Below are 26,262 nucleotides of genomic sequence, written 5' to 3'. Positions count from 1 at the left end.
TTCAGGAACTTTCAGGGGTGGGACTTGGGCGCTGAACATGCTGATTGGTTGAGTTCATGTCGCATTTTGATTGGTTGACTCAACGACTCAAATTGTTTTCCTGGGACAAATTGTTCCGGGTAATTTCGGTGGAAACGTGGCTCATGACAAGGGAAACGAGAGAGAGCGCTCAGAAATGCAGTGTGATATTTGTAAGACTTTGCAAAGAGTGAGAGAAAACACAGGGCTTATATACACACTACACAGACATTAATCATTGGTCAAAACTGAATCTCTCAATTTTGATTAGACTGCAGTCACTGAAATGGATGTCTGTCGGTCAGAAGCCCACCTACCCTGCGCTTTTCAGGGGAACCCTGGTTGTGGATCAACCCACCGATACTTTTGTGAAGCTGCCGGTGAGTTTAATTTCATTTTCTACACATTTACTTTTATCCTTGACTGACATGTTTCCTCACAGCCTTAGAACACAACAAATCATGTTGTTCTGTACTGTTGGCAGAATTGGAGTAAAGGAGTGGTTTTTGTGAACGGGCAAAATCTTGGACGCCACTGGTCGGTTGGTCCTCAGAAAGCCCTCTATCTCCCCGGTCCCTGGCTCAAGAGTGGAGATAATGAGGTGACTGGCTGTGTGTCAATCTGTAGGCAAATAAACATGTCACTGTGGTGAAGTATAGCAAAAGCCATAAACCGGTTCTAGAAAAATTATTTTGCATGCATCAATAATAAAATCTGTGTCTTCCTTTAAATCTATGAAATGCGATACATGTCAATCTTTTCTATCTTTTTCTATCTATAGATTGTTGTTTTTGAGGAACTCAAAGCTGCGGAAACAATCCATTTTGCTGAAAATCCAGAATATAGCAAGACAGTCGAAGTATCTACACAACTGTTTTGCACCCTTCTTTGAAATACACCTGCAGTTTTAATAAAAACAGCAGATCTGAACATAAATTACTTGAGGCAAGACAAAAGGGTGAAAATTGTGTAATAGTACATCACCTCCCCTTTTGATTTATCACAGTATATTAAGAAAATAGTTTTGCATTGCAAATTTTCTGAAATGTTGTTTAAATATGTCAATGATGAATTATCTAATTATGTGCTAATTTGCATACATTTCCAGAGCAGATATCTAAACATTGGATAAAACCAGGTTTAAATTTCTTGTTTAATTTTGTTGCCATATTTGAGTTTAAGGTTTTTACAAACAGAACTTTGGATGTCACTTTTTATCACTCCATACATCAGAAAAAACTGTCAACATCCAGAAAGCCTAATGTATTTAGGAATAAAAATGTATAAATTAAGCGAATGTTAAATGAACAAATCCCTCTGTAAAAACTTTCAGAAGCATTTGGTGAATGTAAGTGCTACTGATGTGTGAGGAAAACAGCCTTTAATGATATGCATTTTAATTGAAATCTACAGATGGAAATAGCTAAAGTGTAATAAAATAAACACTTTATATTCTTGCTACTAACCTTAATATGCCTTGTGTATTAACTGTATTAATTAATCACTGATCATACACATAACATAAGCACAACATACATTAGTTGCAACAGGATTTTCTAAACACAATAGCATGCTACACTTAAAATGCCATAATAACCTCATTTCAGACTACCAAATATATATTTTTTATTGATGATGTAAAGTAGAAGTTTTTCTGACATTTCAGAAGTCTACAAAAAAATAAAAAAGATTCTGGAAGAACGTTTTGTTTTATGTTTTATTATTACAGATAGGCTATGTACGAATTTTTTTCCCCCAAAAAAATTCTTTACAATAGTGCAAACTCTCAGAACATGTCTAAAATTGTGTATGTTATACAAGTAAATTCTTATCTTGCACAATCATAGGACAATAGAAAGAACGAAGCCGAGAAATAAAATAAAAATAAAATAAACAAATATATATATCATGGTACATGAAAGATCTCATCTATGTACGAATGCGTAACCTGCAGGATATAAAGGTGATGCTCCTGTCAAAGTTCAGAAGTTATTTTGTTCAAACGCTTTTAGAGTAAAGGGCATTTCAATGTCTTACGGTGTCACCTGCATTGATTGTGATACATTTAAATAAATGACAAAATACATGTTATGCCTGCGTAATTACAATAAAAACACACTTAAGTAATAAAATAATAAACAAAACAACCACGAGTTTCCTGGTGGTTGTACAGATCTACAATGACGGAGTTACGTTACAGCCTTCTATTGGATGACTGCGCTGTCAATCATGTTACGGCACATACTGCTATTCTCAAATGAACTAACGTAGAGCGCTGAATGAGCCAAGCAGAGACAATTACTCAAACAGCGTAACAGTTGTCCCGCCTATTGCGTACCTCTCTCTCACTCTCGGTCCATTCAGCGCGTTCATCGGCTTCAGCAACACCTGCAGAAGGGGAAGAAGAGCTGCCAGGTACAGTGTTGTTTAACCTTAACAAGGCCTTGTCAAGATCAAACATGACAGCGTGCTGAATCTAATGACCATAATCTCGCCCTTTGTCCAGTAACTGCACGGTAAAAGTCAATTTTGTAGCCCACGACATTGTAAGCGGCTTGTTCTTTCATTTGTTTTGCTGGGCAGGTCTCTAACTGGCAGGTGGACATTAGGTCGTAAACCACCCACCGGACCAATCCACTCTAGCGATGGACATTTCCGTGGTTTTGGGCTGCTCTCTGAGTGTTGCCCTTGGGGGAGTGATCCTTGTGTCTTATAAACTGGGCTTACTTTACCAGCTATTCCATAAGGTATGTATCTATCTATCTATCTATCTATCTATCTATCTATCTATCTATCTATCTATCTATCTATCTATCTATCTATCTATCTATCTATCTATCTATCTATCTATCTATCTATCTATCTATCTATCTGCACAGTGTGAGACTTTCATCTAGTTACAGTTAAACTAGTTTCTGTCTGTCTGTCTGTCTATCTGTCAGCACAGTTTCAAACTTTCACCTATTTATACAGTTAAACTAGTTTGAACATATCTGCCTGTCTGTCTCTCATCTTATATAACCATAACTGCATGTTTAATAACTAAAATAAATAATTGCCAACTACCAAATCAAGAAGCAGTTTCTTGTATAATCATTTTTAAAGTATATGTGACAGGTACAGGTTACGTGCATTACTGTGTTCTTGCAGCAGCAGAAGGAAATGAACAATTTATTTTTCTTACATTAATGTACATTTTCTGAAGTCTTATAATAGCTTTGTGTGAGGTACAGAATATTATTTGCGGTGTTACTCACTGAAAACACTGTTAACTTTTGCGAGTGGTTCGAGCCAGTGAGTTGAACTCAAGAGTCTCATTTGTGAACAAATTATTTATATATATATTTTTTTTTAACCTGATCAACTGATTTATTAGGAAAGATCTGACACAAAAAGCGATTAATTCATGAATCAGACATCACTATTTAGTTTATGAACTCTCATGAAGTCGAGCAGGAGCTCTAATTTTTTTTTAAACGTGAATGCTCAAAAGAAAATGTCTTTTTTTCTCTAGTGTACACTCACAAAAATAAAGGTTCATGCAGTAGAAGAACCATTTTTGGTTTTATAAAGAACCGTTCAGTGAACAGTTCTTAAGTGTGAAGAATATTTTAATAACCTGAATAACCTTTTACCACTACTATGTAGAAACTTTTATGCAATGGAAATTTTCCATGGATGATAAAGCTTCTTTATGGAACCGTGTAGAGAGATCTTCTATATGCATGTTATAGATCTTATTGTGAATTTGGGCATATGTCTCTTTATTTTTTGACCTCATAATGTTTAATCAACATTATAACTGGATCTTCCAGTGAAAATGACAGACTTCTCTCTGGCGACGTATGCGGGACTTCTCCAATCATTTATTCCTTTTAAACTCCGCCCCTTCAAGCTTGAGTTAATCTGCCTTCATTGTTTAATGCAACGCCCACATCTCAACATCCAATCACCAACCATTGCACAGAACGACTTTCTATTCTGATAATCCGTTATATAATTTCTATTCAGAAAAGAACTGACTACTTTTATTGTTCATCACTCTAAGACAGAGAGACAGAGCCCTCGACATGGAGGAGAGAGTGTGGCGGAGGTTTTGCGGGCTCATGGGGTCAAATTCGTCTTCACATTGGTGGGAGGACACATCTCGCCCATCCTGGTGGCCTGTGAGAAACTGGGCATCCGCATCGTCGACACTCGCCATGAGGCCACAGCTGTGTTTGCTGCTGATGCCGTAGCAAGACTTTCTGGTAAGCTCATAAACAGAAGCGGACAGTAGAACAGGGTTTCTCAAACTAGGTCCTGGAGGGCCACTGTCCTGTACAGTTTAGCTCCAACACTGATCAAACACACCCGAACAAGCTAATCAATGTCTTCAGGATCACTAGAAACTCACAGCTAGGTGTGTTTGATCAGGGTTGGAGCTAAACCGTGCAGGACAGTGGCCCTACAGGACTGAGTTTGAGAAACCCTGCTGTAGAAGAAGCTGAAAATCTTCTGTTTTGCTGTTTAGGCACTGTCGGCGTGGCTGCGGTGACGGCGGGGCCGGGGCTGACGAACACAGTGACTGCGGTGAAGAACGCTCAGATGGCTGAATCTCCGCTGCTTCTGATTGGTGGTGCTGCTGCTACGCTCCTGCAGGTCAGGAAGTGCCTTATAGAATATGAGTCACGTACACCTCCTGCGCATGTCACCTGCGTATTTGCTCTTTGCTCTGGTTATCTTTTCTTCATATTTCTTTCTGTGTCTTGTGCAAACATTAGATATTATCTCAACTCAGGGGGGATTCTCAGGGAACTATCCTTGACCCATGACAGCGAGGATTTGGTTATAAAAACTTTAAGGGGAAAGTCACCCAGAAATGACAATTCTGCCATAATTTCCATACCCTCATGTCAGTCCATACCTGTATGACAGAGGTCTTCAATCGTGCTCCTGGAGGGCCACTGTCCTGCAGAGTTTAGTTCCAACCCTAATCAAACACACCTGAGTCAGCTCATCAAACTTTTTTAGGATTGCTTGAAAATACAAAGGCAGGTGTGCTGAAGCAGGTTGTTACTAAACTCGTCAGGACAGTGGCCCTCCAGAAGCACGATTGAAGGCCTCTGCTGTATGACAAACAAGTTTGATTACCATTGACTTCCATTTTATGGAACAACCCAGATGCCACAGACATAAATACTTTCCCACAGCGCTGCATCTAGTAATGTACCTATTGTACCGAAAATGTGCCAGTTCACACCAAAAATGATAACAATAATGATACCGCATAACGATAAATACAAAGTTCTGTCATGAAACTCTAGATAGCGCAGGATGATGGGTGCTTCTCAATCTAACTCAATGTGCTAGCAATCACATCATTCTCTACAGGACACAGCTGATTGGTTCCTGGTGCATCAGCAGCCAATGAGCTCGCTGCTCAAACTTTCAAATACTTAGTCAGTGTTTGCTGTAGTAGTTTGCAGCGTGCTTTCAGAAACCCCTCACCTTCCCCAGCTCCACCTGTATAGATCTGCCATGGTTAATTCATGTGTTATATGTCTTACATGCTCACAGCAGTGTGTCTGTGTGTGTATCGGCAGTAGCAAGTCCTGCACTTGCTCTGCAGCAGCAATAATCAACAGCAGCAACAATGTCATCATCATCAGCAGCGTAGCAGATCTATTCTGCCAATACCAAATACATTAACATGGTCATATCCATTACCATGCCAAACCCTCAGAGAGTTGTCATGACAGAACTATATTTGCATCCACACCAATGCTCAGTAGCGTTATGTTAAAGGAGAACTCCGGTGCAAAATGAACCTTTGGTCTAATTACACATTGTTACCTAGTCAACCGTTATCTGAGATTTGTTTTCATGATTATCGAATGTAAATAGTTTTATCTCTAAAAACAGTTTAGCCTATAACGCTAGTATATGGGGCATGGAGTAATGACAAATAAAAATCGCTTGTTAATACCACTAACAAGGCTCAAGCATTGAGAACTTTGACAGTGTCCAGACAGTTTAATAAGAAGATATTTTATACATACAGTCAACTTCACGTATATAAGCAGAAGCCATCTTTGAAAAACAGACTCGATCAGTCGATCAACGAACCACCGATCCAAATGCGCTGAACTGTGTAGAATCTCATATGGTCCAGCGCATTTGGATCAGTGGTTCGTAGATCGATTGATAGAGTCTGTTTTTCCAAGATGGATTCTGCTTATATACATGAAGTTGACTGTATGTATAAAATATCTTCTTATTAAACTGTCTGGACACTGTCAAAGTTCTCAATGCTTCGGTTTGCATGTAGGGACCCTCATTATGCTACCGTGTTAGTGTGGGGCTATTTTGAGCCTTGTTAGTGGTATTAACAAGCGATTTTTATTTGTCATTACTCCATGCCCCATATACTAGCGTTATACTAGCGTTATAGGCTAAACTGTTTTTAGAGATAAAACTATTTACATTCGATAATCATGAAAACAAATCTCAGATAACGGTTGACTAGGTAACAATGTGTAATTAGACCAAAGGTTCATTTTGCGCTGGAGTTCTCCTTTAAAGCCTGTCGCTTTAAATGCTCAAACTCTTTAAGGTTGGGTGGATTCTGATTGGCTGTCAATGTTTTTATCATCCATCAGCTGGAATTTGTTTTTCTAAAAGTGATTCCAATAATATTGTTTCTTTGCGCAGTTATAGTTATACAACTCAACTCAGAATTAGAATGATTATTAAAATGTATATTCATTACAAGTTTCTTAAAACGTAACATTATAGTTATCAGGCTTGATGTGAACTAGGTGTTGCACAGACTAGTCAACTTTAATGCTCTGCCATGACGCTTTAAGCTTGATTTTTACTAGTCGCTGTATATATACTACGCATTCATGGCCTATAGAGGGCGCAACAGGATAAGAAATCTTTAAAGTCCACTTTTACACTCCGTTTCCAACTGTAAAAATGACAAAAAAATGCGTACTCCATGAGCGCTCCACAGGATATGTTTGATTATATCATCTGGATCCTCAAAATTGATCGAGAATCAATGATCGGGAATGCACGTTTTAAACAGCTGATTGTACACGCAAGTTAATCACCGTTCTAAACTAATGCACTGCTGCATTATAATGCGCACACATCACGGCACGCGCACAGAATCATTCAGTAGCGCGGAAAGATATTGTCAACACTGTTCTGTGATTTATCAATAAAATAGCTTAGAAACTGAAAAGTTCTAGCATATATTTCTTAAGCCGCGTTTCCACCGAAATTACCCGGAACAATTTGTCTCAGGAACTTTTTTCCCAGGAACTTTTTTTGCCCCAGACCGGTTGCTTTCTGCGTTTACACCGCGGTCTAAAGTACCGGGAAGATTATAAACTGCGCTCGACTGCTCCTCCCAGTCTGCGACGGACAGTAATCAGTTTTGAGCGCCACATTTATAATAAGTATGGAGGAGATTCAAACTGTGCTGCAGTTGTTTGTGATGTTTCGGTTTACTAACGAGAAAATTAACAAAACGGCAGAAAAGAGACGAGCACTGATACTAAAGCGTGTTCAGAAAGCTGGTAATGCTAGATATAAAATTAGACGATGCGGACAATGACCGTGAGATGGCTGGGACGAACGCGCAGTAAATTTCCTGTTACACAAATATGCTTAATAAAGCCTGAACCTCGTAGTCGGTCCAGCTGTGTTTTTTTTTTTTTTTTTCATATCTGCAGACAGACAACTCTTACTGCATGAAGCCACGAACCGCAATAGATTTTTAAAAATGGCGGTTAAAATAGAATGCCGTGTGGAGTCATCCAATCAAAATGCGGCGTGAACACAACCAATCAGCATGCTCAGCTGTCCCACCCCCGAAAGTTCCTGAACTTTGAAAAAGTACTACCTCGCCCATAGATATTATATAGAGACTCGATGCCCTATTGGCCGCTGGGCACTGAGAAATACGTTATGTTTACTGCATCACTCGGCATGGAGAGGTTGGGTAAAGTAATAATTACAAGAGCTTCTCGGTTATCAGAACAAGCATTCAACGGCCCTGTAGTATAAACATATAAATATAGGTTATTTGTGTTTGCGCACGTGATATCAGGAAGCAATGTAAAAATGTTAACGTTACCTGTGTAATACACGCATGACGGCGATGCGCAAATCGAGTGTGTGTGAGTGTGAGAGAGAGAGAGAGTAAGTGTGTGTGTGTGTGTGTGTGTGTGTGTGTGTGTGTGTGTGTGTGTGACAAATAATTATTGTTTCTTCAACTTATTAAAATATCTTACTTTACTGCAACTATCAGTTTCTGCTTCTTTATCATATTTATAGTGTGTGATTTATAAAATACCTTATATCCTACATCACATATTTTGATTTTGGACGTCTGGTCACTTTATATCTTATATCAGAATATTATATTACTGTTAAGCCTACTATGAATATTAAAATATGCCAGGACTTTCGGAGGGGGAAATATTTACCCGGAACTTCATTTTGATTCCTGCGGTGTAAACACACCGAGTACCAGCCCAAAGTTCCTAGTTCCTGGGGAAAGTTCCCGCAGTGGAAACGCGGCTTTAGTAACTAAAACCCACTGCTTAACTGTTAGCAGAGAGACGCTGCCAGGTGCAATTCACACACAATCACTTTCTCTCACAGTAATGCATTCATGTAATCTTTACTGTGCTACTTTATCTAGAATGAGCAATAATCTGTGAGAAATATTATGCCCCAAAGACAAAAGAACTGATAAAAATAACTGTTATGTAGGGAGCTGTGTGAGATGCCATAGCTGTGCTCAAGGCAAACAGCGTTCGAGTCTCAGCTCGAGGTTCAGGCTTATTTGTTCATTAATGATGTCATCAGAGACTAGTCAAGTCGACATAAGCAAATCTGAAGTCGTTCAACCCTTATTGTAAACGGGGCTTTTTTCAGAGAAATAATTGTTGGGTGTCAATTGCATCATACTCTATTCTTTGTCATTAATATAATGTGTGACTGTTTCATTACAGGGTAGAGGTGCGCTACAGGATATTGACCAAATGTCCCTCTTCAAGCCTCTCTGCAAGTTCTGCGCGTCAGTGAGGACCGTGAGAGAAATTGTTCCCACCGTGAGAAAAGCCTTGGCCGCCGCACAGTCTGGCACACCAGGTACACCAGCGCTGACATTTACCCATCCCTCTTATCTTGTCTCCTTTTGCTGAACTTCACTGTACTGACAGTGAAATACCAATCACATGATTTGTGCAAATCTGAGGAGGTTTTTTGTGGGGTGGGTGGCTTTATATGAACATATCTCTGAGGGGAACTGAGTCTTTAGAGAACTTAATTAGTGCCTAATAAAGTTATTTATAAGCGCAGTGCTGCTTTGTGTATGGGGTACATATGCATTTTCATTTAGAACTTCGGCCACTTTTATTTAGACCAATGCAAATATATATATATATATATATAAAAAATATATATAATCATTTCATTTATACTTTGATACGATTGATACTTTGATTTATTATTTTGACTTTTCTCTTTTGTCTTTTTAAACAGTAGTTTATTGGCTGAAATATAAGGTTTATAACTGTATAAAACTTAAAAAAAAAAGTTTTTGTCAACTTAAATTTGAACTGTAAAGCCATTTTTACCATCATTTTACAGTTTGATTTTTTCCATAGACATTGGAATTGTTTCAAAACTACATAGCTACCTAAATGTGTAGTTCTATTCTAATGTCAGACTTTTCTATTACGATTCTACTGGTGAATCCAATTCTCAATTTTATTTTAAAGCAAAGTGAATTCCATTCTTGAATTATTTAGTTACATGTAACTGAGCCCTGTTTGTAAATCTGTGAGTGTAATTCTATTTCTTTGATTTCTTTGACAGGCCCAGTGTTTATAGAGTTTCCCATAGACACACTGTACCCTTACCATGTGGTGGAAAAAGAGTTTGCCCCTAAAAACACTCCCAAAGGGCTGATGGGAAAAATCATTGCATGGTATCAGTATTCACGTACTATTATTCTCACAGCTGATCTTATTATTAAATAACAAGTGATTACATTTAGAAGTGTTTGAACTTTTATTATTTGTTATCTTTCAGGTATCTCAAGAATCATTTAACAAACTTGTTTGCTGGAGCTTGGGAGACGCGTGATCTGTCCCCACTTCCTGTTCACATTCCTCATGCCACAGAGGATGAGGTAAAGCTTGTCTACACTGTTGTGGCATATTTCTGTAAATGCAGTCATAGTTATACAGTTACTCTGTAGATGCACCTGATCAATTATATGATAATGATTCAAGAATTGCTTTATCCTTATCATCAAGTCTCAATAAAGCACATAACATAAACTACACCAGGGAAAACCCCAAAGCTGAAGGAGAAATGTTGAAATGTTGACTTCTGCCCCAAATACACAAGATAAGATCACGTTGCACTTGAATGGCTCTTGGATGCTGGGACTGACCCTTTACTCTTCGCAGGTCCAAAGGTGTGTGGAATTGGTGAGCAGAGCCAAGAAACCTGTCATACTGCTAGGCAGTCAGGCAACATTACCCCCCACACCAGCAGATGATGTCAGGTACATTTCAGCTTTTCTTCACATGTTCTTTCAACAGTTCAGGGGTCGCCTTTCTGGGTTTGAACTTCTGACCTTTAGGTCACCAGTCAAGATTTACCCGGCACAACACCTACCCTAAATTAAAAATGTAATACTATAAATAAAATGTAAATGTAATTAGAATATGTGTTTTATAAAATGAAACGCGCACAGATAAATTATTAACTATGATTTACAACATGCAGAAAATAGTTAGGATGAGTTTTTCTTTTCATGCCGACTTTAAGATCCTAAGAAACGTAAATTTAGTGTGTGTGTTCAAACTTTTGATTGGTACAGTATGTATGGAATACATTGATCAAAGAAAATGCATTTGGTTTGTTAGAACAAGTCCAAAACAACAGCAAATGATATACATTATTGATCAAAAGCCTTTGACTCAGATAAAAGCCCCCATAAATTGTGCTTGTCGATAACTCAGTCAATTTTTAGTCACACAATTTTTTTTTTTATGTGTCTCACAGAAACGCCTTACAATCTTTAGGCATTCCCTGCTTCCTGGGCGGAATGTCCCGAGGGATGCTGGGAAAGAACAGTCCACTGCACATTAGACAGAACAGGAGAGATGCCTTAAAAGATGCTGATCTCGTGCTGCTGGCAGGTGGGAAACAGCGCCAGCTACTGTACAGTTGGAATGTGTGCAGAATTTGTGTTGTGTTCATTTCTTTGTATGTTTTGGAAAGTCTGGGAATATAAGTGAACTTTAAAATTGTGATTTCCAGCCTTCTAAAAAGTAAAAAGTAAAATCATGGACATTAATAAAATATTTAAATTTATAGGAAGTGGTAAAGTGTGAGTTTTGCATAGTTCTTGTTCCTGAGTGCATTTGTTTTGGTGTATAGGTACGGTGTGTGATTTCAGACTGGGTTATGGAAAAGTGCTGAACAGACGGAGCAAAATCATCGCAGTCAACAGAGACAAGAGTCAGCTGCTAAAGAACTCAGACATGTTCTGGAAGCCAACAGTGGCCATTCAAGGTGAACAATACATTTTATTATGGTGCTTTTCCTCGGTACGGCTCGCTTCGCTTTTCCACTGCGTGGTACTACTTGGCTCGGCTCGGCTCGGTTCGCTTTAGCTCGGTTTTCTTTTCCACTGCAGTTAGTGCCGCTTCAAAGTGGGTGGGATTATACACTGATCGTAGATCGTTATAGTTGTGCCGCTCTGCGTCAACCAACGAGAGAGGAACGTCTGCACTTCGTCCACTGACCACGATTCAGCCATTTCTTTTTTTAAAGTTTTTTTTTTTCTTTTTTCTTCAAGCAAGTAGTTTGTGGCTGTTACTAGCTTTTTAAATCTAGCGGGTTTGGTGTCTCGTGTCGCAAATACAATTACGCTGGTAGTGACCATTCTGTCTGACCAATCAGTGATCTGCAGTGTTTTCACGTCACATGTCATGGCTTAAATGAATCAGTGAACCAATTCACTAAAATGAAACTTAAAAGATATAACATATACTACTATATTTGTGTTACGTGACAAGGTTTCTTTTCCCAACTGATTCAGGAGATGCTGGTTCCTTCCTCCTGCGTCTCTCGAAAGCCCTGAAGGGACACAGATGTCCAGAGGAATGGCCTCAGAAACTGAAAGAGGGAGATGACATCAAAGAGAAAACAAACAGGTGATCTTATTCCAGCCGTTGTAGTGGTGCTTAGATTCATTGACTGTGGAGACTGTGGTTTCCAAGCCATAAACACATTACGTCACCGCTCGTTCTTCAAGTCTGTGGTTCACAACGGGCTCCACTTTGCTGGGCATTCTGGTAGAAAAGAAGCTGACCTACACATAGCCAAATACCACATACACAACTGTTATACATTTAAAAACAATTTGCAGTAATCCCTCCTTTTAATTAAAAGGTGTGACCATATACTTTTGGCATGTTTGATGCTATCTATCCATATATTTTATGTTTATGCCCTTAAATGATGTTTTGTCCTCAGAGCGAAAGCAGATGAGAAGGCAGAGAGGCATTTGAACCCTTTGAGTGTTTTGCACCGTGTGGATGAGCTCTTGGCTGAGGACAGCATCATCGTGGCTGATGGGGGGGATTTTGTTGGCAGCGCTGCATATATCATGAGACCACGAGGCCCACTCCGCTGGCTGGACCCAGGTTAGATACAGAGCCATCACAGAACAAAAAGTGACATTTGTCTTTGGTCCTGACAAGTGTCATTAAAATAAAAGATTACATAAACATATTTTACTTATTTTTGTATGAACAATCAAAAAAGAAAGAATAATTTTCTCAACCAGGTTAACAACACGTATTAAGACATAACACATAAGAACATATTAAGACATGTAACACATAAGAACATAAGTCAATTTTAAGACATGCAAAGTCAAGTCACCTTTATTTCTATAGCTCTTTATACAATACAGGTTGTTTCAAAGCAGCTTTACAGTGATAACATGAAAATTATGCATTTTTGCTTATGTTCAGCTGACGTCAGTTCAGTATTGATTCAGTTCCGTTGTAAAAATCATCATTTGTTAAATTAGTGTCATCTATTTCATCTATAAAGCAGTTCTGCAAAAAGAAAAAAAAGATGTCATAGTATTCTAACGCCATGGTTCCTAATGATATCTCCCAGGGGTAGCATGTACAGGGTGAAAAACAACGGTCCTAGTACTGAGCCTTGAGGTACTCCATACTGAACTTGTGATCGATATGATACCTCTTAATTTACTGCTACAAATTTGGTAACGGTCAGATAAGTATGATTTGAACCATGCCTATGCATTTCCACTAATGCCAACGTAAATTTCGAGTCTATTCAAAAGATAGTATCAAATGCAGCACTAAGATCCAGTGACACTAATGGAGAGATACAACCACGGACGGATGATAAGAGCAAATAATTTTTAACTCTAATGAGAGCAGTCTCAGTCTAGACTGAGTCTCCGGTCTAAATCCGGACTGGAAATCCTTGCAGAAACCATTTCTTTCTAAAAAGGAACTTAGTTGTAAAGATATACTACCTTTTCTAGTATTTTTGACAAGAGAGGTAGATTTGAGATTTGAGGTCTGTAATTACAGTATCTAGACAATAATCTTAAATTAAATCAACAAATTAATGCTGTAGTTAGTGCTAGATTTTACCATCTTTGCCGGTTAGTGAAAGTTAAACCGTTTTTAAGCAGACAAAGTTTTGAAACTGTCATTAACACTTTAATCTGTACGGCGGATTCAGAGGGCAGCTGCCCATCTACTTGCGTGACCCTGCAAACGCGACCATATAACACCTATTTTATGCTCACTGCACTGGTTGCCAGTCCGTTACCGAATTGATTAGTTTATAAAGCTCTTAAAAATTTCTCACCGATCTCTACTTGTTTCTTATAACCCATCCAGATCACTATGAAACTGTCACCTCCTGTTTGTTGAGCTTTCGCAGTAGCCGGCCCTAAGCTGTGGAATAATCTGCCACTGTCTGTCAGAAAAGCTCCTACGTTAGCCGAGTTCAAATCTATGTTAATAAATTGAAATTGAATTGAATAATTCTCTAGGATCAGGTTGCATTAATAACCGCCAGCTTAACAGTAGTTGGTACCTAATGACAATGATGAATTATTAATATTAAGAGGAAGATCTATGACTTCTGGAAGCATCCCTTTAAGTAGTTTAGTCGGTATAGGTTTTAACATACATGTGGTTGATTGTGATTAGTTAGACTATTCTTCCTCTTCATTAGCAACAAATTTGTTCCTCAAACTAAGGGGTCTATACCATGACGTCTGATGTGATACTGTAGTAGACGGTTGCATGGTTATAATTTTCTCTCTAATAGTGTCAATCTAGCAAGTAAAGAAAGTCATTACTGCTGTTCTGTTTGGAAACATCTGAAGTTAAAGCTTTATTTCTCGTTAGATAAGTTATAAAGTAATGAATGGGTTAAATAAAGACACAACTGTTGCATACTGTACAGGAATAACACTTTTATTGCAGGAATTTTAATTTTATTGATTTGACTAGTTACATTAACTTACCTCAAGCTGCCTTGAGATTCCAGCTGAGGATGATTATGATGACAATGTAATGTTCATACCGCTTCTGAGGGCTCATCTCGAAAAAGTAGTTGTATGAGACTTCCCAAACTTTAAATATTATTTACAAACTAAGAAATGTATTTCCAGTATAAAGCACAGAGAACCACATTCAGATAACTCTCCAAAATTCGTGTCACTGAAGCCTCTACTTCCAGGTCAGGGAACTGCCCATCCATATCTACGAGAGCCAATGAGAGTAGAGCGCTTTTTAGCCCACCCTCACAAGAAGTTTGTGTCAGAATAGTGAACAAAACGTTGGTAAAGGGAAAACTTTGAAAATGAAAAATCTGGCATTAATTTCGTTTACATTTTAGTATGATGACTATAGTATTTAGTTCATAATCCATGATTTGTGAAAAGTAAGCTTGGAAAATTTGTGAATAAAGAATGCTGTTTATTTAAATAACATTTTGCATTTTTGCCATTGAGTTAATTGTTTTCAGTTTGTCTTCTTTCCTCATTGTGTGTTTGTGTCAATTCCATGAAAAGCTCTTTTTTGGCTCAAATCTAATTCCATAATAATCTCCAGCTCTTATTTTTTTCCCCTCCAAACCTGACAAATAGTCTTTGTGTCTTGTGGCTTGTCTTTGCACCAGGGGCTTTTGGGACTCTGGGTGTTGGAGGAGGATTTGCGTTGGGAGCGAAACTTTGTCGACCCGAGTCTGAGGTAAGATATGGTCTGCCTGATAGTTCAGGCAGACCACTGATCACTAAACTACACCAGCTGAGGCTCAACTGATTTGTTACTCCACCTACACTAATCAACTATAGTATTTAAGCTCATTCAACGAATGCTCCGCAGTCTGTCGCACAGATATTTACACCCACCTCCTAGCTTCTTCATAATAGAGCAGTGGATGCTGTATAGAAACATTTGGTTATTAAAAGGCTTGGGGGTTTTGTGTCTCAAGGATGTATCTCAAGCTGTCTAGTATGGCAGCTCAAGCACCTTAGAGCCTAAGCCTATCACCAAATCCAAAGATTGTCAAAGTGGTCCTGACTGAACTTAAAAGCATTTTTTTTCTTGTTAAATGTGTTTTTCTCAGATCTACAGTTGAATCACAATGCAGCTTTAGTCACGTTATAATTGTGCATGTAAACATAACCAATATCTTGTTTACAGGTATGGATCGTTTACGGGGATGGTTCCCTCGGATACAGCGTGGCTGAATTTGATACCTTTACACGCCACAAGGTAACAATCCCTTAAAACACATATTGTAACTTTTACAGCATCAAGATCAGAATGTATTAAAATGTATGTTTTGTAAGCACAACATTTCTCTGAGTTCACCCAAAAATGTTTTCTGAGATTTCTGTCCCGCCATTGAATGTCTATTCTATCAAAAGTTTGATGCTTCAAAACATTCATAATGAGATCCTAAAATAAACCCATGTGACTCGAGCTGTTTAATCTAAGTCTTCTGAAAAGACATATCGCTTTATATAATGAACAGATTTTATTGAGTTGATTCAACTGCAGCTTGATGCGTGAGAACAAACCTCATTAGACCTTTTGGAAGCTCTCATGATCAAAGTTTATATGCGAATAAAAGCCTAAATTAAATAATATAAAATTATCGTTTCTCTTCTGATCGATTCATATGGAACTTTATTATGAACTTTACCAACTTTTTGAAGCTTGAAAATTTTGGTTACGTGGACTTTTAATGGAGGGACAAAAATTATAAGATTTATGTTACGAAGATTAATGAAGGCCTTATGGGTTTGAAATGACACGAGGGTGAGTAAATGATGACAGAACCCTCATTTTGGGGGGAACTATCCCTTTAAATCTCGGCGTTAACTGTAAATTCCTGGCCAAGTTTCAAAAGCATTCGTGGCATGTTGTTCACTTGCCTCATAGACCTCCATTGTAAGCTCACAACTATCAACAATACTTTGTTTGTTTGAACCTACTTGAATATATTCTGTTAAAATGTATGTTGTCAATTAGCTTGTAATGCCTACCTTGTCATCTCACGTCAGACCCCAGTGATCGCTCTGGTAGGAAATGATGCGTGCTGGAGTCAGATCTCCAGAGAACAAGTGCCTCTGCTGGGGAGCAACGTGGCCTGTGGTCTTGCCTTTACAGGTGAGGCGCAATCATTATATTGTTGTTTACTGCACATGTCAATGTTTTAAATCGCCAGTACATCTTGTGATCCACAAAAACATTTATGGCCCTATTTTAACGATCTGAAACGCAAGTATCAAACGTGAAACGCAAGTAACTTTGTGGGCGGATCTCTTACTCTAACTTTATACCAGCGGGATAAATGACTCTTGCACCCGACACAAATCTAAAATGGTTTGGTCTGAAGTAGCTTCATTACTCATAGGTGTGGTTTGGGCGTAACGTGAAATAAACCAATCAGAGCGTCCTCTCACATTCCCTTTAAGAGCAGGTGCGCTTGTTCCATGGCGGATTGCTATTGTAACGGCGGATTTGCCAGGCGCACGCAACTTACATGATGGTAAAGCTGATTTCGCAGAATTCAGAATTTTTTTTCCTGGTTCTTGACGGACAACACACTTTGTCAGATGTCCTTATATACCGATGTGTCTTGCCACTATTGATCAAACAGGTTTGATCCGTCATTACTACAATTAGCCTGAATGATTTGGGTAAATGTGTAAGCTAGATATATGCCTATTTTTTCACATCTTCTTGGACACCACAATATTTCTCTCGTGTGGTAATATTTTTCCTTGTAATTATGTATGGTTTGCAAAAATATGAACTGCTGCGTCTGTGTAGATGAGAGAAGCAAAGTGTATGCACGTTGTGCACACGCTACATTATGGCCAAGCATGCGGCCTTAAAATAGCATCTGGATAACGCGCCACTGACTTTAGACTGGGTTTTTCCTGGTCTGTGGCGGAATTGTTTTCTGAAACTACAAAATAGCAGCAGGGAACGTTTGTGCCGGTACACGCCTCCTCTTTTCGCTGAACCGCCCCCGGGAGCGCAAGTTCATTCCCTAATCCCTAATTTACCGACGTGCGTCTGTGCAGGGAAAAGTCTGCAGTACGTCAGATGCAAAATAGGAATGATGCATGCGTCGGTGTACAAAGTCATTTGTGCTGAGTGCAAGATAGGACCCTTAATCTAATTTTTTTTTTTTTTTTTTACAAAGGCTGCGTTTATTCAATAAAAAATTCATTTATTTGATGCATTTTTTATTTTTATTCTAATTATCTTTTTTTATATCTAATTATCCTGCTACTTTCCAAGGGAATATATTGTATATTGATCAGTCATTTCTTCTCTTCCTTGCAGATTATCACATTGTAGCTGATGGTTACGGCGGAAAAGGTTACCTGATTGGCCGAGAGGATGAGTCGCAGCTTGATGACATCATTAAAAAGGCGCAGAAGGAGTGCAGAGAGGGGAAGGCAACTCTGCTAAACATTCTGATCGGAAAGACCAACTTTAGGGAAGGTTCAATCTCAGTTTAGAGAGAGAAACTGTGCACCATCCAGCCTAGATACCCAAAGTCTTTCTTGTGTTGAACTTGTCATGCTCAAAATATACCATAAGACACATCCTTTACTAAGTTATATAGATTCAGCTGATTTGAAAAGAGATCAAAGCAACTATATATCAGATGTTCAGAAACATTTAGTCCTAAAACCAAAAAAAAAAAAATTGATATTATGTTTAAAGAAAATGAAGCCTACGTTTAAGACCATTTTAAGACGTTTTTTTTCTAGTATGACATTATACTTATGATGATTTCCCCCTACATTTTCATGACCATAAAGCAAAAAAGGGAAAAAATATTATTTAAATGAAAAAAATATATATGTTTGTTTTCTTCTTTTTCTTTTTGATTTCTTGCTGAAATGTGAGCTTGGACATGTTTTGCAAGTAATGTTTTTACTGAGCTGAAAAGGAGCAAGTACAGTGCCTTCACTTTGTCCAGTAAATATAGATTGATGATTGATTGAATATATATATATATATGAATGATTTTTGAGTGCCTGTATTTACTGAATGCTAAACTGATATTGTTCAGAAAATCTAAAATTTGCGAGAAATATTTTTCAAAGAACTTTGTGTGAATCAAATGGCTCTATGTTTATTAAAAAATGTCAATCTTAACCAAAGTAATATCCTAACAGATACTTGGAAATACAGTCCTGTGTTTTGCTGAAATATCAGACGTGGACATACCATAAGGCCTCTCCTCGGTTTGTGATTCATCACTTCAGCGTCACCCAAAAAATGAACATGTGGATATGGCAACATAATTTATCAAGATTTGTTGATGTAATAAAATCTCTAAAATACAGTGTTACAAAATGTTCTGTAAGTGTCAGACTGCCATGCATCCAAAGTAATATAACCATGTTGCCTCCAAATACCCTATAAATGAAAACAGCATTTCTAAGACCATCACTTTTGCATCTGCTCAGGCCCAGTATTCACTACTTTATGGGCCTTTGTTTTGTCTGCTCACAAATATCCCTCTACCTACAGGTACCTGTTTAATCAACATTATGTAGATTTTCATGTGCAGTCAGTGAAAAGCAATCAAATACATGACCAGTGGGTGAAAAGAGAGAACACTAGAGGAAGAAAGTACTGAAAATAAGGATGCTCTTGTGTCTCTGCGCAAGAGGCTATAAAAAACTTGACGCTTCATTAACTTCAGGCACATCATGACCTGTCCAAAATAGAGCAAGCCTTGCCATTAACCCATTAACTTTATTATGGTAGGCAGCATTTGAATAGGAACATATCCTACTTTCACTGAGACTGCTATAAAAAGAGCAAGTTAAAGACTTTACAGCCATCTGCCATTGAGCTGCATGTTTGCAAATGCTAGAATTGATTGTATTATATTATAAATATTGTGACCTTTTATAATTATAATAATTTTGTAACCATATCAGATTTTCACATAGACAGTATAAAAGGATTTTCACCAATAGGGCAGAACATCACCATGATGTTCATATGTATGTTGCATTTTCAAACCGGTTGGGATTCAAAATGCAGAATGCGAATGATTAATATCTGCATTATTTTATAGTAATTCAGTTGTACCTAATAAATAAGTACCCACTAGGAATAATAATCATTTTCTTCTATCATTAAAATGATTAAATATGTCACTTTGCTGTTGTCAAGTTACTAATAGATCACCCCCATGGAATTGAGCAATAGTTTGTCCCGAAACCATGTGACCTGTATCACATGATTGCATTGGCTGACATTTTAAAAACAAACCGGTGAGTAGACTCGTGATTTTCTTCAACATTTGTTTGATAATAGTGCATATAATGAGAGTGCTAAATAAATATAAGATAAAACAATGCTGTGTGGGTGACCAAGTAAGACAAGAATGTCAACTAAGTTACCTGTCAACTATGTTACTAAGAAATATCAATGTTGCTCATGTAAGTCATAGATATGAATCACTATATATATATTTATAGTTAACAATGTTTGTAAATTATAGGTTATATATAACTACTTGTCATCGTTCAAAACAATATAACTAACAGTAGTCTATACTGTTATGAATTTTGGGATCAGTAAACATTTTTTTATGTTTTTGAAAGAATTTAGAATACATATTTTTGAATATATTTTGAAATGTAATGTATTTCTGTGATACATTTTTGGAGTAATCTCTCCAGTATTCAATGTCACATAATCCTTCAGAAATCATTTTAATTGATTCTCAAGAAACATTTATTATTAATATTATCTGCTAAAAACAGTGCTGCTCAGTATTTTTGTGGAAACTGTGATGCATTGTTTTCAGGATTCTTTGATGAATAGAAAGTTCAAAATAACAACATTTATTTGAAATAGATAAATATATGTACTTACTTTTTCTTACTGATCCCAAATGTTAGAATGGTGTCTTCACATTAATCCATTACTATGTAACAATCCATAATTTCCATGATTTTGACAGATGTCAGCAGCAGAGAAACAGCGAAGATACCGGGCTCGGCGGGATGCTGATCCTTCAAGAAGGGCACAATATTTAGAAAAGCAGAGAGAGGTATGGTACAGACTAATAAGACTAGGAAATGTGAAACCAATCGCAGAGTTGGGTGAGAGGGAGAAACAAAGCAAAAGAGACAAATGGAGAAAAGCACAACAGAGAAGAAGACAAAAAAAGCGAATGCTAGAAAACACAATTACTCCTGCAGACAGCCCTGAATTTGACCAGCCACCTGAAGAATCAAGGTAGAGAGCTACGTTTATGTCCTTTTAATATTTTTTTTTATTTAAATAAATGTTTTATTCTGATATGCTATAAAATAATTGTTCATGTAGTCTGGTCAACTATGTTACTCACATCAACTATGTGACCCATTACTGTCAACTGTGTGTGTGTGTATTATATATATATATATATATACGTACATATGGTCAGACTTTAGATTAGGGTCCAATTCTCGCTATTAACTAACTATTAACTACGACTTTTGCCTCAATGAACTTCTAATGACTGTTTATTAGGCAAGGCAAGTTTATTTATATAGCACATTTCATACACAGTGGTAATTCAAAGTGCTTTACATAGAAGAAATTAAAATAATTACATAAATAATAAAAGAAATATGAATAATTAAAACAATTTAGAAAATAAAATACAGTGCAAACAGTCGGACGTACAGTGGCACAGTGCTCATTCAGTAAATGCAAAGCTAAACAGTGGTAATTCAAAGTGCTTTACATAGAAGAAATTAAAATAATCAAAAGAAATAAGAATAATTAAAACCCTATCTGAGATGGAAGTGATTGAGCAGGTTTGCGGTGCCACTGGACCTACAATCCAGGGATGTCCTCTGTGGGGTGGTGTCTTACATCAGTATTGCCCAGTGGGGCCCCCACAGAGCACGTTTCACTTTTGCTGTTTTAAACAAACAGCGAAACTCTATACTCTCCGTAGTATAGCTAATCTTCACTCGCCTTGTCGGAGTGAAGCTCTCCCGTTCCCCTTCAAAATCTCTTCCAATCAGACAGCCCTAAAAATTTATAAAATCTTCCTGAATCACAGTTTGGAAATAATAAAATACAGTGCAAACAGTCGGACGAACAGTGGCACAGTGCTCATTCAGTAAATGCTAAGCTAAACAGATGTGATTTGAGTCTGGATTTGAATGTGGCTACTGTAGGAGCACACCTGATCTCTTCTGGAAGCTGGTTCCAGCTGAGGCTGGCATAATAGCTAAAAGCGGACTCTCCTTCCTCTGAGTTGGTATTTCTAGTTGATGTGATCCTAATGATCTGAGTGATCTGTTGGGTTTATATTCAGTGAGCATATCTGCAATGTATTGAGGTCCTAGGCCATTAAATGATTTATATACCAGTAATAATACTTTAAAATCAATCCTAAATGTGACTGGGAGCCAGTGTAAAGACCTGAGGACTGGTGTGATGTGTTCATATGTTCGGGTTCTGCTCAGCGTTCTGTACGAGCTGCAACTGTCTCATGGTCTTTTTGGGAAGGCCAGTAAGGAGTCCAATACAATAATCCACCCTGCTGGTGATGCACAAGTTTTTCTAAGTCCTGACTGGAAACAAATCATCTAATTCTTGCAATATTTTCCAGATGATAGTATGCTGATTTAGTTATTGCTTTGACATGACTACTGAAGCTGAGGTCTGACTCTAGAGACACACCAAGATTCCTGACTTGATTTTTAGTTGTTTGACCTCTAGAGTGGAGGTATGCATTCACCTTGAGAACTTCATCTTTCTTTCCAAACGCAATGACTTCAGTTTTGTCTTTGTTTAACTGAAGAAAGTTTTGGCACATCCAACTGTTTACTTCATCAATGCATTGGAACAGGGAGTCAATGGGGCTGTAATCGTTAGGCGATAGGGCTAAGTAGATCTGTGTGTCGTCTGCATAGCTGTGGTAAGAGATTTGGTTCTTTCTCATTATTTGGCTCATTGGAAGCATGTACAGGTTGAATAGGAGTGGCGCATGTCATGGATGTCCACTCAGACTTATGGTCTCCTATACTCACATAATAACCTCTCGCTTCTAAGTATGACCTGAACCATTTTAGGACTATCCCAGAAAGCCCCACCCAGTTTTCCAGCCTGTCAAGAAGTATGTTGTGATCGACAGTGTCAAAAGCAGCACTGAGGTCGAGTAGTACCAGCACTGATAATTTGCCTGTATCAGTGTTTAAGCGAATATCGTTAATTATCTTTATGAGCGCTGTCTCTGTGCTGTGATGCGATCGGAAACCATCGGAAACCTAACTATTAATAGTTAGTAAGGTAGTTGTTAAGTTTATTGAGTAGGCTTAAGGGATGTAGAATATGGTCATGCAGAATAAGGCATTAATATGTGCTTTATAAGTACTAATATTCAGCCAATATTCTAGTAATATGGGTGCTAATAAGCAACTAGTTAATAGTGAGAATACACACACACACACACACTTGACATTAACGGCTTACATGGTTGATGTGAGTAACAGTTGATATGGTAACACTAATTTTACAGTGTCCCCTTACATATTTTACATATACTTTACTGTAGTATTAACAGTAAATTATGCATCATTACATACTATAACCCTAAACCAAACCCTACTCCTTAACCCAGTAAGTACAGTACATGTTGTTAATATTTTTGTGTAGTTACACTGTAACAACTGCATTAAAATATAGTGTGACCATATTTTTTAAATGACTTAAATGCTGTTGCTGACATGCAATAAAGAAGTATTTAGCATATCCCACAGGTAGAACTAATAGCAGATCTGATGAAAATTATTTAGATGCAGACTTACGATTTAGAAAAATGTTGTTATCATTTCAGTAAGTGTGTCCAAAAACGTGAAATATTTTAATGTGTCTCAAATTAAACGTGAAATCATTTAATGTGTCTAAAATGCCCCCCAAATTAGAGTAAATAGCTTTTTGAAAACTGCTAATTTAATAGACTAGGTTTGGAGCAGTTATTTTAGTATCATTTTTATTAATGTTTTAATTTAGTTATAATTATACATTTTTCTGTTTTCATTTAAATTTTAGTTAGTTTTACTAATTTTGTTGTGCGTTTTGTCTTTTTTTTTTTTAAATAATTTGAATTAACTAAATGGAAATGAGAAATGTTGCCTTGGCAAGTAAAGTTTATTTTATTTCATGTAACAAACGTTTTTTTTATTGGTTTTAGTTAACTATAATAACCCTGTTTTGGAGACACTGCCTGTCTGTGCGAGTGATGACGTGTGTGACAGTCTGGCGGATTAAACCTTCACTAACATCTCAGGCACAGACACACACACACGCACATGCACGCGCTCCGGGGCACGCGCACATGTAAAGCTTGTGAACGCGAGTGTCCGCAGAGGAAGAGACTCTGACAGGTACTTCGCCGAAGGCTGACCTGATTTTTTTTCCCCAAGGCCTTTAGCGTTTTTGTCTCTGAAGGCTGACTGGCACTGATACACGACTGGCGTTGAGATCCTATATAGAAAGTCGCTTAACGTTTGTTCGATAGATAGATAAGAGAGTTTGTCTTTAGTGTTTTGTTTTATCATCAGTAAACGATTCGAGGAAATTTAAGATTAAGTACTCGTGTCCTCCTTTTCTCTGTTCACCCCGGTAAGTAGTGTTTGAAACATTTTATGACATGCTGTTGTCGTCAGTTTGTATTTTATTTTAGTCGTAACCGTTACTTATGTATCGGATTGGTAACGTTATGTCTTGCCTTTTCAGTTATCTCGTCTTTCCTCAACATAATGGATGTAACAGTTACTTTCTTAAATGTTTTGAGTATTAAATAATAATATATATATAGAGAAAACTGTAAGTTTAGCCTGCATGCTAAATCTCTATTGTGTATCACATATGGAACAAAAGCAACAGGTGACTGAAGGTTTAGTTGAAGACACTTAAACGTCCCAGCCAAAACATGGTATTAAAAGAGTTATGTTATTAGTACTCGTAATTCTGGTGTCAAATATGTAATAAAAAAAATCAGTTATAACTTAATAATTCGATTGAAATAAATCACACATGTAGCTAGCCTGTTAGCTTGCTAGCTCAAATAGGCTGTCTTTTGTTTTTGGCCAGAGTTTGTTGTTGTAGGTTATGATTGATTTTCTAGGATTTTCATGTACAGTCGATTCTGCCTGACATGAATATGAAACAAAAACAAAGAGAAAACGGAGAAAGAACGGAGCAATGTGCCGCTGGCCCCTGAGTGAAGTGAGCACAACAAAGAACTGCAGCATCTTCTCATGCTTTGTTCCCCACATCATGAGCATGTAAATACTCTGAAGTTTGTTCCTCCAGCTAGAAGAGAGTAAATCTCTTTCAATGTCAAGGGCAATTAAAACTATTTGTTAACCTAATTGAACACTTGATGTTGATCTATCTATCTATCTATCTATCTATCTATCTATCTATCTATCTATCTATCTATCTATCTATCTATCTATCTATCTATCTATCTATCTATCAGATGTGTAGCCTTTTAGTCGATATTTGTTGCTTTGTAAATGGATCAATAATTCATTTTTGTAGGAGTCGAATGGCCTCTGTTGTTACAGTGAAGACAGAGAAGCGTCCTTCCCCCGACTCTGAGGATGGAGACACAGTGGCTAAGAAGGCCAGGTATGAAAACAGATGTTCATGTCTTGCTTTGCTGCCAGCACATTCCTAAGGCGAGCCAAATATTATTCATCCATTACAATGAGTCCCTGTTTGCTGATCTGTCCTGACAAACATGTTTTTGCAAAGAACTTCCTGATCAGGATGATTTCACCAGGAAGTTTTTTTTTTCATATTCGGTTACAATTAACAATAAGACTTTATTAGTCATTGGTGCTGTAAGCTATTTCTGAGAAACACTGTTGAAAATGGATTGGACCTATAGCAGCACAACACACTTGTAGCTAATCAGCATAAGTTATTCCTAATATCATAAGGAAATGATAGGTGAAAAAGAATGGTGTAGAAGCCCCTAACCCAAGTTGTAAGCCTAAACTTGAGATTAACTGTAAACCTATCACTCAAATCTGATTGGTTGATTTGTTGTTGTTTTGAATGTTGTTCCAGGATCAACAAGGATGTTGATCCAAGAACATGTTTTACTTGGTGAAATCAATACTAGAGAAAATAAACTAGTATCTAGCTCGCTTTTAAACATCAAAAATATGTATCCCCCCTCTTCAGAGATCTTGACTGGATCACTATGCAGATTAACATTATACAACAGTTTACTCATCCAATACATTTTGAGTGCAACCCTATTAATGCATGATTTTCTCCAATTATTTCATTTTTACATAGATTGTTAAGCTCAAACTTTCAACTGTATACGCAAAATGATTTAACAAATGTTTTTCTTTATTTTATGGTATAAACTAACATCAAATCCCAAATTAAATAGACCCTTCTGAGTGACAGCTGAACGTACAGTCCGCAAACATTACAAACATAGAGAATGAATAGAAATAAAATGGCTCATGAGTTTGATAGACCTCCTTTTACTGACTGCTTAAAAAAATAAGTTCCAGGTCCTATTTTTGAAGTCAGTTTAAGCCGATGTGCATTTGTATACAGCTCTGCGGCG

The 26,262-nt window shown here is 37.5% G+C and overlaps 2 protein-coding genes across 9 annotated transcripts in view; both read left to right on the top strand.

Moving 5' to 3' along the window:
• The first annotated feature begins 2,219 nt into the window (after positions 1 to 2,219).
• On the top strand, positions 2,220 to 19,927 carry ilvbl (ilvB (bacterial acetolactate synthase)-like). The gene is made up of 16 exons (XM_079620118.1): positions 2,220 to 2,433; positions 2,602 to 2,765; positions 4,067 to 4,268; positions 4,532 to 4,659; positions 9,030 to 9,168; positions 9,898 to 10,009; positions 10,114 to 10,213; positions 10,497 to 10,594; positions 11,098 to 11,234; positions 11,476 to 11,610; positions 12,140 to 12,254; positions 12,577 to 12,746; positions 15,283 to 15,353; positions 15,810 to 15,881; positions 16,676 to 16,781; positions 17,970 to 19,927. Exons 2-16 carry the CDS (start codon positions 2,664 to 2,666, stop codon positions 18,146 to 18,148), a joined length of 1,866 nt encoding a protein of 621 aa, XP_079476244.1. The 5' UTR covers positions 2,220 to 2,433; positions 2,602 to 2,663; the 3' UTR covers positions 18,149 to 19,927.
• Positions 19,854 to 26,262, top strand: part of fam118b (family with sequence similarity 118 member B) — a 24,440-nt gene continuing 18,031 nt past the window's right edge. The window contains exons 1-3 of one of the 8 annotated variants that reach the window (XM_079620125.1): positions 19,854 to 19,927; positions 20,623 to 20,712; positions 25,212 to 25,301. In XM_079620125.1, the coding sequence (XP_079476251.1) occupies positions 25,219 to 25,301 (83 nt within the window). In that variant the 5' untranslated portion in view covers positions 19,854 to 19,927; positions 20,623 to 20,712; positions 25,212 to 25,218. The other 7 variants (XM_079620120.1, XM_079620126.1, XM_079620119.1 and 4 more) reach the window with 7 other exon arrangements.

The sequence above is a fragment of the Phoxinus phoxinus genome (genome assembly GCF_949152265.1).
Source record: "Phoxinus phoxinus genome assembly, chromosome: 8".
Classification (NCBI taxonomy): Eukaryota; Metazoa; Chordata; class Actinopteri; order Cypriniformes; family Leuciscidae; genus Phoxinus; species Phoxinus phoxinus.
This window is presented reverse-complemented; position numbering and strand designations above follow the sequence as displayed.